At 46.3% G+C, this 14,951-nt stretch overlaps 1 protein-coding gene across 1 annotated transcript in view; it reads left to right on the forward strand.

The window, feature by feature from the left end:
* Window positions 1-8,440, forward strand: part of LANCL2 (LanC like glutathione S-transferase 2) — an 82,042-nt gene extending 73,602 nt beyond the window's left edge. The window contains exons 7-9 of the mRNA XM_052636776.1: window positions 521-697; window positions 3,433-3,505; window positions 5,804-8,440. Coding sequence (XP_052492736.1) covers window positions 521-697; window positions 3,433-3,505; window positions 5,804-5,919 — 366 coding nt within the window. The 3' untranslated portion in view covers window positions 5,920-8,440. The remainder of the gene's footprint in view (window positions 1-520; window positions 698-3,432; window positions 3,506-5,803) is intronic.
* The last annotated feature ends 6,511 nt before the right edge of the window (window positions 8,441-14,951 follow it).

Consider the following 14,951-nt stretch of genomic DNA (forward strand, 5'->3'; position numbering starts at 1 on the left):
TCCGCTGAGGGGCTGAAGATGCTCTGTGCAGGTTTCTTTGCAACAGTTTATATGACAGCTTGTCAGGTGCCTTGGGTATATGGCTGACCTAGGGTATGGAATGTTCTTGATGTGGATGGCAGGGCCGTATGAAATCTTCCAATGCCTTCTACACGAGTAGTAGTTTCAGAGCTGCAGCCTGTAAGTCCCAGGAAGTACAGAACAGTTTGTGTATGACAGACCATTGTACCAAAGAGATCTTGTCAGTTTCCTCATAATTTTTTAACCTTTGAACTGCTTTTGAAACACTGCGCACTGGAAGGAGGGTGGGGGAGAGGAGTGTCTTGGGACTCCCCTAAGCCACTTGGAGGGGAGGGGACTGCAGGCTGCCTGGTGCGGTGCTGCTGCCGCGGGGCTCAGTTCACCTTGGGTCACTTCAGGTGTCCTAAGGGCAGGACACTTTCTCAGCAGAAAGGGGAGGTGTTGTGCTGTTTGTTACTTAAGACACCAGTTTAGCACAGCTTTGTTTTCCATTTCTCAGGTTTTTAAGGAGGAGAAGTACCTAAAGGACGCAGTGGAGTGCAGCGACGTGATTTGGCAGCGAGGTCTGCTGCGGAAGGGCTATGGGATCTGCCATGGGACCGCTGGGAATGGCTACGCCTTCCTTTCCCTTTACCACATCACGCAGGATAAAAAGTACCTCTACCGAGCTTGCAAGGTAAGAGTATATGTCTATTCAGATAGCTTTTGAGCCCTCCAGAGCACACAAAGCCCAAAACAGCTCTCTGGTTTCAGACATGCTTTGCCCAGCTCTGCAGTTTCTTCTACACAGCCATGTCCCTGCTGGCCCTCTTCTTCAGGGGTCCTCTCTGTGCAGTGGGACTGGGGAGTGGAAATGCCCTCTGCAATCCCACAACCTGTTAAGTGTGCCTTCCTGTGCATTTATTAGCCTCATGACTTTGGGACGTGCCTTCTTTAAGCCTCAACTGGAAAAATACTATCCGCCTCCTAAATTTGTTCCAAGAAAAATTAATTGTGATAATGGGCAGATCATCAGTAAGTGCCCCTGCGTAAAGTCCTCCAGTGGTTTCACACTGCTCCACGCACAGAACCCATGCCCCCACACTGGAGGGCCCATGTGCCTCAGCCCTCGCATGCCTCCTCTTGCCTTGCCCTGTGCTCCACACTGCTGCTTCCCCCACCCGTGCTCTCCGTGGGGCACAGCAGGCCTGGGGTTCCTCTGAAATCCACCTGGTGGAGGGGACCTCTGAGGTCTCGACCCCAAGTGATGGAGCTGCTGCTCACTGCGGGGTGCTCTGCTTGCTCTTGCTGTGCCACGCCCTCTACCATGAGCCGGGACAGTGCCTGGCCCCAAGTGGAGACTGATAAACATGCATCCAGTGTTTGAAAATGAATGCACAAAGCAAGAATCTGTAAACGTTTGCTATACACATGTCACAAAATAGTTATGAAGACACTGGGAAAAAAGATTGGAAGAAAATACACCAAAATGTACAAGACTATGGGTAGATGGGGGCATTCAGAGTGGCTTATTTTTTATATTTATTACTATTCTGAAGGCTTTTCTTAAACCAGGTGGAATAGAGCCATGGTACCCACACTCACAAAGGCCGTGCACACAGGGTCTTGTGAGGGCATCGAGGGCAGGTGCTGGCCCAGGAGTGTCATGTAAACTGAGGCCCAGAGGAGAGCTGGAAACTTTGCAGGGGTGGGGGATGGGAGCAGAACTGCCCGCAGAGGGAGCTGGAGGGGTGAGCACCCTGGGGCCATGACGTTCCGTTGGCTGGAGCAGAGACATGAGGGGCAGCTTCGGGTGACAGCAGTCACGGTGGCAGATGGGCAAGAAGTTGTGGGGACTGAGGAAGACGTCACAAGGAGGGATGCATAGCTAGTTTTCTAAAGATGTAGAGCTTTTCAGGTGGGCTGGGAAAGCATGGCATGAAGAGGGGGTGTCTCTCCCTTAGGAGAAGAGCTCCTGCAGAATCATGGAGGCAGGCACAGCACAGGGCAGTCTGACACCCCAAGTGCCCAGTGTTAGAGGGTGCGGGGTGAGGGATGAAGTCAGAAGGGCAGAGGCCAAAGAAAGCTAGTCCTTCCCCTAATCAGTAGATCTCAACCTTGGTTACACTTTAGACTCACTGGGAGCTTGTGAGTACTTAAAAGCTCTCACAGTTAAGAGGGCCTACACCCCAGCCTAGATCCAGTGATACAGGAGCCCAAGCCCTGTGGTCCCCGCACCTGTGGGTCTCCCCACCAGCCACATGAGTCCTTATCTGTCAGGAGGAGCTTCATTAGTGTTTGTGATTCACGTTCAGTATTCTCTCTCAGAAGGATCACCATGGCTGCAGTGGGTGGTTGAGGCAGAGGTAAACAATCTGGGTTTCTCCAAATTGTTGTTTAATAATTAATGCAGGAAATGTCGCGGCTTCCCTGGTGGTCCGTTGGCTAAGAATCTGCCTTCCGATTCAGGGGATGTGGGTTTGATCCCTGGTCAGGAAACTAAGATCCCATATCCCACATTCAGAGCAACTAAGCTGGCTTGCTGCAGCTACTGAGCCAGTGTGCTCTGGAGCCTGAGCACCTCAACTATAGAGTTTGTGTACCTTAGTGCTGCAGCTGAGACCCAATGCAGCCAAGCAACTAAGTCACTTAATATTTTTTAAAAAGCAGAAATGTAGAGTTACAAACTCTATTACAAAAGGATACTGGCTATGATACTAAAGAGAGATTTAGAAACACTTAGGATGTTGAGCCCACAGAATTTGGTGGATTTTTTTTTTTTAATGTGGAGAAGACAGAAATGTAGGAGTATCTTCCTGATGTCTGACTAAGAAAACCAGATAGATAGTGCATCAAAAGAGCTAGAAGTGTGTGAGGGTTTGGAGGGTAGAAAGCAGCATGAGTTTTATTGTCACAAAAATCCGTTGAAGAAGTTTCAGAAGGAAGTGTCAGAGAGCTCAGAGGAGTTGCTGAGAAAGCTAAGGGATGCGTTTTCGAGAGGAATAGGGTGAGCAGTGGGAGGCCCAGGGGCTCAGTGGGGAAAGGAGGGGAGAGAGGGGCGAGCTGCATATTCAGCAACAGGGCTCAGCATGCGGGGGTTTTCATCTGCACAGAGTGCCTGCCAGGGTGGAAGGCAATGCCTGGAAGAGATAGAAGGTTGTGAACTGTGTGCTTTCTACTTCAGTCTTCCCAACAACCTTCCTGGGTAAATCCTCACTGACAGATGAGGAAACAGGCCTAGACAGGTGATAGGACTTGCCAGGTCTCACCTCCTTAGAAGAGGTGCTAAGTGCCTCCAGACCCACACTGCTGGCCACTCTGTCGCCTGGGCACCTGGGCCTTTGATTCTTTGTGAATTCACTACAGTGTCTTGTGAGTTCCATTTCCACCAAGTGAAACCCCACTCTTAAAAATAAATGTCTTTCTTCCTAGTTTGCAGAGTGGTGTCTAGATTATGGAGCACATGGCTGCCGAATTCCTGACAGACCCTATTCTCTCTTTGAAGGTAAGAGTGAAGGAAACTCCAGGTTCAAGTCTCTGAGTGCGTGCGTTTGGTCCTCCTGGCTCTGTGCACCATCACAGTTGATCTTACTTAGTGATCAGTGCAAAGCTGGCAAATACCAGGAGCAAAGTTATTCCTTGCTGAAAACTATACTGAGTCTCTTTACCTTGCCTGTTTGTGCTCCTGTGAACTTCTTCCGTGTATTTTTAGATCTTTTGTGAAGTATATATGCATAGACTATTTGCTGCTTAGTGATAGAAGAAATAATAAGTTTTTCCTCTGCATTTCACCTGTAATACCATGCATATGATATTGATCTATTCACAGCAAACTTGGTTACTTATTTAGATACATTTAATTATTTAACTCATATAAAGAAGCATAAATAATTAATATTAGTAATTTAAAATTATTAGTAAGTAAAACTGTTAGTACTTGGAAAAATAATAAGAAAGTCTGAAAAACAAGAGCAGTGAAAGAAACCAGAGAACACACTGAGAGTCTGCTGCAGGCAGAATGCATAGAATATAATTCAGGAAAACCAAACAGAAGACCTGCAGAGACTAAGATATTCCGACATAAGTTGCAGAAACTAAGGGCAAAGGTTAAATGCGGTTGGGATAAATTGATGGCAACTTTTTAATTACTTTAGGGCTACATTTTATAGTAATTCCAAAGTAAATTCCAGAAGGAATAAATGAATACTTATAAAAAAATCAAATAATAGATGGGTGTTGAGTTTTGTCAAGTACAAATCATGTGAGTTTTCTCTTCAACCTCCTAGCACTGTGAATCACATTGGTTCATTTTCAAATGTTAAGCCAATCTTGCATCTCTGGAATAAACCTTACTTGGCCATGGTATACAGTGCTTTTTATGTATTGCAGAATTGTATTTGCTAATCTTTTGTTGATGGTTTTTGCATCTATAGTCATAAGGAATATTTGCCTGTAGCTGTCCATTGTTATAATGTCACTGTCTGGTTTTGCTATCTGGGCAGTACTGGCCTACTAAATTGATATTTTGTGTTTTCTGTAATAGATTATATATTAATTGGTAGAAGAATTCTGGTTTAAATGTTTGGTAACATTCTTCCACAAAACCTTCCTAGCCTACAGATTTATTTCTCAAGAGTCTTAAATTTATGAACTTAATTTAATAGTTTACCAGGCTGTAAATTATCTATTTCATATTCAGTGAGTTTTATTAGTTTGCGTTTTTAAGATATTGCTCCATTTCACCTGTGGGGTCAAATTTATGTGCATAAAATTTTGGTAGTATCCCTTCATTATCTTTTTGATATTTTTAATTGTCTGTAGTGATATGCCATGTTTTATTTCTGCTATTGATAATAGTTTAATCATATAATAGACAGGTGAGCAAAAATTAGAGCATTTGTCATTATCTTTTGCAAAAAAGGATCTCTTTTAGTATTCACAGATTTTATAATGAAAAAATATTTCTCAGGATAAAAATTTTCATCACGTCATAAAAATGAGTTCTATCAGATATAACAATAACCTATATGTGTGTGTGTGTGTGTGTGTTTATGTGTGTATAGAAATAACAGAATAATAGATATAACCTTAACCATAAATGAAGTTCATTCAGGTTCATAAATTCAAGTTTATAAATGGCAAATTCAAAGCCCCAGTGAGTGAAAATCTTTGAATGTTCCCTGCTGAGAGGCTGGGAAGATCTCAGATTCTTCTGGATCCTGTGCCTGACAAATGCCTGGCAAGAGACACCAATAACTTGGTTCTAGTCAGATGGTGAGTGGCTGTGTGGAAGCCACGAGGCTGGCAGGGCCCCCAGCACTTCGGACCTTTTCTGCAGGAGTTCCCTCCAACCAAGGGTTCCTTCTGGTAGGCTGCTGAGTTACTGCAGTGATTGGCGGTGGGGATTTTAACCAGGCAAGTAAAGTTTGTTGTAACTAAGTATTTTTAAAACCTAAGGAAAATATAAAATGCAGCTTTAGATTTGAAATAAAAACATAAAGACTCTGAGAGGAAGTTTACATGTTGGAATATCACAATAGCAATGCCCTTAACTTTTTTGTTAGCAGTTTTATGAAATCACCATAAAGTGTCAAGATGCAAGATTTAAAAATAAGATAGTGAAGAAAACCTGCTATGTGCTAATATAAGGATTTTCCATTTGTTATGTGAATTTATTTTTAAAGTCCTCACTACCTTTCCCCACATCCTTACAGCTCCAGTAAAGGCAGTGATTAAGGTCACTTGGCTTGGGACCCCACCCCACACCGTTTTTTTTCATCATGGATCACGTTTTTCGTTGCAGGCATGGCTGGCACTGTTCACTTCCTCTCTGACATTCTGGCCCCAGAGGCATCACGGTTTCCAGCATTTGAACTCAGCTCTTCCCAGAGGGATACAAAGATTCAAAAAGACTACTAAGAGACCTGACTGGGCCAGAAGCCACCAGGTTGCTTAGTGCCTGACCCAGAGCCAACTGGGAATCCTGAAGGCGGGAGAAGAAGGAGAAGCAGACGTCTTCCTAGACCCCCGGTGTCCGAGTGTGGTGACAGCCGTCCCATCAGCGTTCTGTAACAGTGCCCCCTCGCTGGTGTGAAATACGACTTCCTCATGTCCAGCCCTCTGTCGTGTGTGCATGACTCCCGGCGTTTGCTGTCTGTAGGTGCAGGTTGTTCTAAACAGAAGCCCTTCTCTGTCCTTGAGCCCGAGCTGGCTGTGCATGAGGGCACACGGCAGCCACTTCTCTGTACATACTATTTAAAGTGAGGTGTTTTCTGTATTGACAAACAAGGAAATAGGCAGGCGGTGTCTCTTATGTAACAAAATTCTCCACAGTGATGTCCCAGTGGTAAAACTTTCCAGTGTTTTCTGCGTGTGCCTTTCAGATGAGTGTGAGGGAAAGACCACTCCACGAATGGGAAAAATAAAGCAGGGCTGCTGGAGTGGGGGGTGGAGAGCCTTCCCAGCAGGTAGCCAGCTGTGCACTCTCTGTGTGTTGTGGTCTCAGCGTCTATAAGAAGCCAGAGGGGGTGCAGTCCAGCACTGTGCCTGCTGGGAGTCCCGTTCTCGGGCTCGGTGTGTGAAGTTCTAGACCCTCCTCAATCCAAGGCAGCCTGTACCCTGAGGAGTGGACCCGTGACACCGGGGACATTCCGGGGAGCCTTTTCACAGCCACATTGTAAATCAGGGAGCAGCGGCTAAGGGCTGGCAACTCTCGGTTCAGTGTATGTCATTAGAACAGACTGCACCTCAATTCCGTCAGCGTTAGAACTTAGTGCTGTAAGTTCAGTGGATGCAACTCCAGATAGGTTATTCCCATGTCCCTCCACTTAAACTTCTTTCAAAATTTAGTAAGTTATCAAAGCACAGATTTGGGATGAACATGGTCCTTATTTTTGTCTATTACTCAGGTGATAGAAATCTCACATTTGATGAAATGTATTAAGCATAAAGTACTAGTCTGCATATATGCATATGGGAACAGTTCTGACCAAGAAAATGATACTGTCTGTCTGACGTTTTTTGTTTTAAAACTGGGCATTAACTTGGATTAGCATACCCTCATGGTATTTTTACCATGTAGATCTGTCTTTAGAAGAATTTTGTTGTCATGGTATGAGTAGTCTGAGACTTTCTACAGCCTTCTGCTTACGGGCTAAGGCCTGATCATAGAAGACAGGGTAGATCTATCTGGTCCTTGTCTACAACGGGTTGTCAGATGTTTGTCAGCCCTGGTTTCCACTCCTTTCATAAACGAAGAAGAAGAATGTCCACGTAGAAGAGAGATCCCTTCGCACATGTGCAGTTCTTGGGATGCCAAGCCTTGTTTGTGGGGCTAACACCCTAACATGTGCCCTTTGGTTTTTAAACGATGCCTCATGCGTTTCTTCTTTTCCTGACACTCATTTCTGTGTCACGACTATTTTTAAGTTAATTTGATGATTTCCATAGGTATAAACCCTCACGATTGTCTATTCTAACCAGCTTCCTGGGTCTCCTCATGTGCTTCTCAGGCAGCCCAGTTTCCCAGGACCCACAGGTGGGCCCACAGTGGCTGGGTTGGGCTGTCATCAGAAAAGCTCCCTTGACGTCAGCCCACATGCGCCATTCCCACCTCAGCCAGACCTCAGTGGCAGCCCTCCAGGCCTGGGCACGGAGTTATATCCAGGCTGGCTCATTTCCCAGGGGAGGCCAGAGCAGCAGCACGGGAATCACCCCACTTGGCAAGAGGGAGCCACTCGTGGAAACCCTGGTTCTGGCCATGTCTCCTGACCAGAAGCGGTGAGGGTGACCCTTATTACCTGGGCATCTTGCCTTGTGTGTTCAACTTGCTCCTGCCTAACACACTGAGGGAAGATAGAGCACTTGTGAGGTGAATGGAGGATATGTTATCTACAGGGCTTGTTTAGAAGCCTGCTTACCTGCTACATGTGTTAACACAGAGCAGTCTGTGACTCCTGGTGGTGACACAGGCTCCAGTCCCCCGAAGAAAAAGAACACCCACAACTGAGGCAGTGGTTCTGATAGTGTGTGAATTTGGATTTCAGAGCATTTTAGTGACTTCTTAGATTTGTTCGTTTTCTCCAAAATGTGTCTAAGCTTTTAAAATAATGTGTATGCACAATTCCATTTTAAAATTTGAAACAGTTGATGTCCACAAAAAGTGTGTTGGGTACTCTAGTTCAGTACTTAGTAAAAACGGTTTTGTTGTGACACTTGTGGGGTCTTCCTCTGTTCTCACCTCTCTCTGCCTTCAAGAGGGATGGTTGGGAGTCTTGGTCACCATTGCGAAGGTTGCCTTCCTCATAGAACATGTGGCGACTGCTTGTGTTGTGATGTCCTAGATAGCTCACTAGAATAATAGCTTTCTTTTTTGACTCCAAGGCCCTCCAGAACCTGGGTAATAAAAAGAGAAGCCTGTCTTGAGCTTGCATGTGTAACAGGCCTTTTCATTCACAGTTGCCCTGAACAGTCAACAGCGTGTCGGGATCACGGCATGGCTAGGGGGGTTATGGCATGGCTAGGGGGGCGGTCACTGCATGCCTGGGGGTGGGCACTGTACTCATTACTATTTCCCAGTGAGGAAGCTGGTGGCCTGCCCATGGTCACAGCTGGAATGAGGGATAGTTCTTGCCCGTGGCCAAACCTGTGACTTGAACTCAGCACTTTCTCTCCTGTGTGCCCAATACAGAAGGTGAGAAAGTGAAGCCTGAGAGAAGCCCTGTTGTCTCTCCCCAGCTTCCTGGGCCCCTGGAACCATTCAGTGCAGTCTCAAACTGTTCTTAACTTTGTGAGGCAATCTTACAGCTGTTATTTCATTTGCTAAATTCACAAAAGCAATACTCAGGTGTGAAGTCCAGGTTCCCTAAACGTTTTTACAGACTGTCTTTACTCCTTCCCAGTCTCTTTGCTGAAGCTTAAAAAGGGCCCTTCCAAGTCTGAATTTTTCCACATCACGTCTGGAGGAGAGCCAGGTGTCATTTCCGGCATGACGATTCCTGTCACCCTTCTGTTGGACTGGCCAGTGTCCCTGGCAGGCTGTGCTGCATCGCTGTTTTTCGTGATCAGAGGAAGATTGCAGGCTCCTTCAAGGCCCCTGCTCCATGGAGATAGGTCTCTGGATAACGGGGGCTATAAAGATGTCCAGTCTGCATCCCAAGTGCCACTGCCACCCCCTTCCTTCTCCAGCTTGGAGGTGGGAGGTTCAGTTCCTCCCAGCGAATGTTTGGGTCACACGTGCCGCATGCCAGGCCTCGTGCTCATTGCTGACAGTGATCTGCGAGCCCACCTCTTGCAGCTCACCATCTCTGTTGAGCATCTGCGGGAAGTGACCAGGCTGGAGCTCAGGCTCAGTTCTCGTCCTCCTTTGGCAGGACCTCGGACAGCTCCTCAGTGTGTGGGCGGGGCTTGTGACCTGAGTGCACTTCCTGGTCCCAGCAGGAGGGGACCACAGGTAAGCTGACCAGGTCAGTTTTGCAGTGTGATGCCTCTGGCGTGAGGTTAGGCTGGTCCTTATCATCCATTACCCTGTGGAATGGAAGTCAAGAGCACAGACTGTGGAATCTGGATGTGTGGAATCTGGGCCCTGCAACTTGCATGAATTTGGACAAGGAATTTCCTACTGAGCTTTTCTGTGTAACCAGGACAACCTTATTTGGTTAGTGGGAGAATTAGAATGAAACAGCAAATGGAGGAAGCACCTAGCAATGGCGGTGCTCTGTGATGGGGCAGGTGAAGGAGTGGGTGTGGTGCTTTTGTGTGGAAAAACGGGCTCACTCTCCTGAGTAAAAATGAAAATCCAGATCTGTCCAGCTCCCAAATCCCGAGCCTCTCCTCAGTCCCTTTCAGCCCGCTGTTTGTGTACACTCTGTGCAGGTGCCCGCTGCGCGATGGTCCTTCGAGAGGAAGAGTTGCCACAGGGGCAAGGAGGAGTCAAATCACAGTTTCAGGCTTTCACCAAACCTAAAAGTTCAGAGAGGCTGTGTTTTCTGTTTCTCTGGCCTGTTCTTTGTTTAATGGCCCTGGAGATCTTCCCGCTTCTGTACCAGGTAGATTCTTGTGGCTATCATGGGGTCATCCAACAGACGCAGTCCTGGTCGTGTGTTAATGGGGACCCAACCGCATTCCTTAAAGTATCGTTCATGAGAGAATAAAACATGTACCAAAGTGGCATAATCATAAATCTACCCATAATCATGTAAATAACCCCCACAGTCCCAAGAACTGAGGAGGCCTGCTTTTCGAACCATTTCCTCAGGGAAGCCATAGGGAAGTTATCAAGAACTTTATGCTTGACTGCAGGACTCTGAAAGGGAGGGTTGTGAACAGGGACAGACTTGCTCCCAGAGTCTCGCCAGTAACAAGGAGGACCACACTCCCTGCAGCTGAACAGAAAGTGCTGAGACCTTTTCTGCCTGAAGAATGTCATTGTTCTGATGCTTAAATCATAGATTGCTTAGAGAATTCTGCATTGGAAGCCACTTTCCTCTTGAAATTTCAAGGTATCATATGGACTTTTAGTTTGCAGTGTTACCTCTGAGAACCTCAAAGTCACAGTGATTCTTGTTTCTTTGTGTTCAATCTTGTGTTTTGATGTGATTACTTTGCAAGTTGTAGAATTTTTCTCTCTGTCATGATAATGAGCTTAGTCCTGGGTTCTTAGTAGGCCCTTCCAATCTAGAAACTCTGTTTCAAGTCTAAGAAATTTTTTTGAATACTTTCTTTTTAAAAAAATTATTATTATTGTTATTATGTTTTGCTTTTTCTCCTCTGCTTTTTGCTTTCTTAGAGATTGCAACTTTATTTTCAAAGCCTTCTGTTGTGTCTTTATTTCCAGGTGTTTTTCTTGTCCTTAGTATATCTTTTGTGTATGTCTTCTTATTTCTTATTGCAGTATCTTATCTCTTTAAGGATGTTAATTTATTCAGCACATCGTCATAATGTGCTTATGCAGTGCCATACATTTTTCTAGGGACTTGGAATCCATCAATGATCAAAACAGTCAAAAAAAAATCTCATCTTGTGGAGTCTGGTATAGCAGAGAGACAATAAGTCTAGATAAGCAAATTTTCTCCTATGTTGTAAGATATTAAGTAATAATAGGATATAATAAAGCAAGAGACTGACATGGTGGAGAGAACACACATTACTGTTTTAAGCAGGATGGTCAGAGTGAGACTAGAGACGGTGACAGCCAAGACTTGAAGAAGTTCATGGAGTTGGCCAGACGAGTGTCTGGAAAGAGCATCAGACAGATGGTGTGCCTTGCTTAAGAGCAGAGACAGTACGGTGGGGAGGGAAGGCCATTCTAAAGACTCTTTTACTCTGGGTGAAGCAGAGAGTCACTTAAGGGTTTGTGCAAAGGAAGGATGATACCTAATTTATGTGTTGACTCCTGAGAAAATGCCAGGAGGATGCATGGAAACCAGAAGGCTGGTCCTTGAGGAACGATGTGGCTAAGCAAGAATGATGGGACTCTCGGTTCAGTTCAGTCCCTCAGTCGTGTCCAACTCTTTGCGACCCCATGGATCACAGCAGGCCAGACCTCCCTGTTTATCACCAGCTTCTGGAATTTACCCAAACTCGTGTCCATCGAGTTGGTGATGCCATCCAACCATCTCATCCTCTGTCATCCCCTTCTCCTCCTGCCCTCAATCTTTCCCAGTATCAGGGTCTTTCGAAATAAGTCAGTTCTTCACATCAGGTGGCCAGAGTTTTGGAGTTTCAGCTTCAGCATCAGTCCTTCCAATGAATATTCAGGGCTGATTTCCTTTAGGATGCACTGGTTGGATCTCCTTGCAGTCCAAGGGACTCTCAAGAGTCTTCTCCAACGTCTTAGTTCAAAAGCATCAATTCTTCGACACTCAGCTTTCTTTATAGTCCAACTCTCACATCCGTACATGACCACTGGAAAAACCATAGTCATGACGGACTAGACTAGATGGACTTTTGTTGGCAAAGTAACATCTCTGCTTTTGAATATGCTGTCTAAGTTGGTCATAACCTTTCTCCCAAGGAGTAAGCGTCTTTTAATTTCATGGCTACAGTCACCATTTGCAGTGATTTGGGAGCCCAAGAAAATAAAGTCAGCGACAGTTTCCACTGTTTCCCCATCTATTTGCTATGAACTGATGGGACCGGATGCCATAATCTTCGTTTTCTGAATGTTGAGCTTTCAGCCAACTTTTTCACTCTCCTCTTTCACTTTCATCAAGAGGCTCTTCAGTTCTTCTTCACTTTCTGCCATAAAGGTGGTGTCATCTGCATTTCTTAGGTTACTGATATTTCTCCCAGCAATCTTGATTCCAGCTTGTGCTTCTTCCAGCCCAGCGTTTCTCATGATGTACTCTGCATAGAAGTTAAATAAGCAGGGTGACAATATACAGCCTTGACGTACTCCTTTTCCTATTTGGAACCAGTCTGTTGTTCCATGTCCAGTTCTAACTGTTGCCTTGTGACCTGCATACAGATTTCTCAAGAGGCAGATCAGTTGGTCTGGTATTCCCATCTCTTTCAGAATTTTCCACAGTTTATTGTGATCCACACAGTTGACTGCTTTCTCATAGTCAATAAAGTAGAAATAGATGTTTTTCTGGAACTCTCTGGCTTTTTCCATGATCCAGCGGATGTTGGCAGTTTGATCTCTGGTTCTTCTGTCTTTTCTAAAACCAGCTTGAACATCTGGAAGTTCACAGTTCATGTATTGCTGAAGCCTGGCTTGGAGAATTTTGAGCATTACTTTACTAGCATGTGAGATGAGTGCAGTTGTGCGGTAGTTTGAGCATTCTTTGGCATTGCCTTTCTTTGGGATTGGAATGAAAACTGACCTTTTCCAGTCGTGTGGCCACTTCTGAGTTTTCCAAATTTGCTGGCATACTGAGTGCAGCACTGTCATAGCGTCACCTTTTAGGATTTGAAACAGCTCGATTGGAATTCCATCACCTCCACTAACTTTGTTCTCTAGATGTGTCCTAGAGCCAGTAGGATTCCTGACAGCCCGGTGCAGAGCATGGAAGAGCCAGCAGAATTGGAGTGCCCAAGCCTTGGAAAGGATGTTGCCTGTAGCTTAGATGTGGAAGAAGCTACTGGAGGGATCAGAGTCTGCTTAGGCATGTGGAGTATGAGGTAGCCTGACTGCTGGAGTTGGGAGGGAGATCTGAGAGGGAACTGTCACTTTGGAGTTATTTGCATATTGATTATTTACACCTAAGAGCTGGATGAACTCACCCAGAAGGTGAGGATAGAGGGAACAGGGAAAGCAGAGCCTGCAGCTTTAAGAATCCAAAGGAGTTTGCTCCAGCAAAGGAGAGTAAGAAGTCACTGGATAGGGGTCTGTGTTTCTGGAGCCATTGAGGAAGATGCAGCATGCAGCAGAGTGATTGGCTGTTTCAGATGATCCTGATACGTGAAAACCCCAGAATTGGCCATTGCATTCATCACCCCGAGGTCCTTAATGAATTGGGGAGCAGAACAGACAACACTAAAGGGGTTTTGTTGCGAAAGAGAGGCAAGAAATGGGGCCATAGTTTTCAAGAGAAATAGGATCAAGAAAAAAACTTTTATTCAGAAAAATAACAGCATGTTTGTAAATCAGTCTGATCCAATGAGGGCTTCTTTTAAAAGTGATGCAGAACAGAAAGGGATATTTGTGGAGTGATGTCTTCAGGTAGGCAGAGGAGATTGGAGCTGGCATCATGCGGCTGCTCAGCCAGAGAGGAGCCTGTGGGTAACAGATGGGCGCAGAGTCAGAGGGTGGGTGGTGGCGGGGGGAGCTTGGAAGTCCTCTGGCTTCTTCACTTGTCTTGGTGAGGTGAGAAGTGAGGCAGCATCTGCTGAGTGAAGATGGAGGAAGATGAGGTGTGGGATGTGAGGAGAGGAGAGAGTGTGAATGTTGCCCAGAAGAGTGGGAAAGGGGAGGAGGGGCTCAGACTTAACTCGGCAGTTCCAGGAACGGTTTGTTAGGACATGGATTGCTGGAATTGTCTGATTTAGTAGGGCTGAGGTATACCCTGAGAATTCGTTTTCTGACAACTGCCAGGCTGAGCCTCCCTGGGGACCCCATTCTCCTCTTGGTTGCTTCATAAGGACCAGTCTGGATGTGCTGCGATGAGTCAGCGGGAGGGGAAGAGCAGTTTTTCCAGCCATGTCCCACTTGCTTTTTAGTTTATCTGAATTACTTTTCCTGTTTGTTGGCTTTAGTTTTTATCTTTCATATTAGAAGGTCAGTCTACTAGTTTCATGCTGCAGAAGCTGATTGGAAATTCTGGTCCGAGTGGTGTTGAGTGGCCTGGGTCATCCAGTTGGGAAAGCACTGGGATCAGTGTCTGGGATCCATCAGTCCCTGCTGAGCAGCCTCCCAGTGAGGAAGAATGGACAACGACCCTATCTGATGGTACTGCAACCATGACCTTGCTCTCCTATCCTCTGAGTCAAAGGTCAGAACTCCATGCAGAAAAGAAGGCTCCAGTTTGTTTCAGGAAGGGGAGGAGCCCACTGCTGGGCAGGTAGGGAGGCATCACGGTATCTGGGGGCCCCACCTCTTCCCCGCCCTCCAGATGCCCTGGTGCTGCTGAGACGCCTGCAGTGTGCAGGGTCTGGGCAGCTGCCAGAGGGCTCTGCCCTTCTTGACGTGGGCTGGGGGCTTCCTCAGGATGCGGCTGTTTCCGCCCCCTTGACTTCATGCTCTTTGGGTATCAGCTGGGCACAGGCTGCTCGCTGACCCTGGGAGGGCCCAAATGCTCAGACCAGAGCTCCTCTCCCCAGCTCCCCAGTGAGTTTGCAGGGCCCGGCATGGCCCAATGTTTTTGAGCTCATGAGAGTGTTCAGGGACTATTCCTGGGCTGTACTGAGCACTACCCCATGCCATAATCACCACACCCGGAGCAGAACTGAAATGTCCCATTAATGCACCAGCCCCTTTACTGCCACGGGTAGGTGTAGGGTCTAGTGAGGGG

This window comes from Budorcas taxicolor, chromosome 1 (genome assembly GCF_023091745.1).
Source record: "Budorcas taxicolor isolate Tak-1 chromosome 1, Takin1.1, whole genome shotgun sequence".
Classification (NCBI taxonomy): Eukaryota; Metazoa; Chordata; class Mammalia; order Artiodactyla; family Bovidae; genus Budorcas; species Budorcas taxicolor.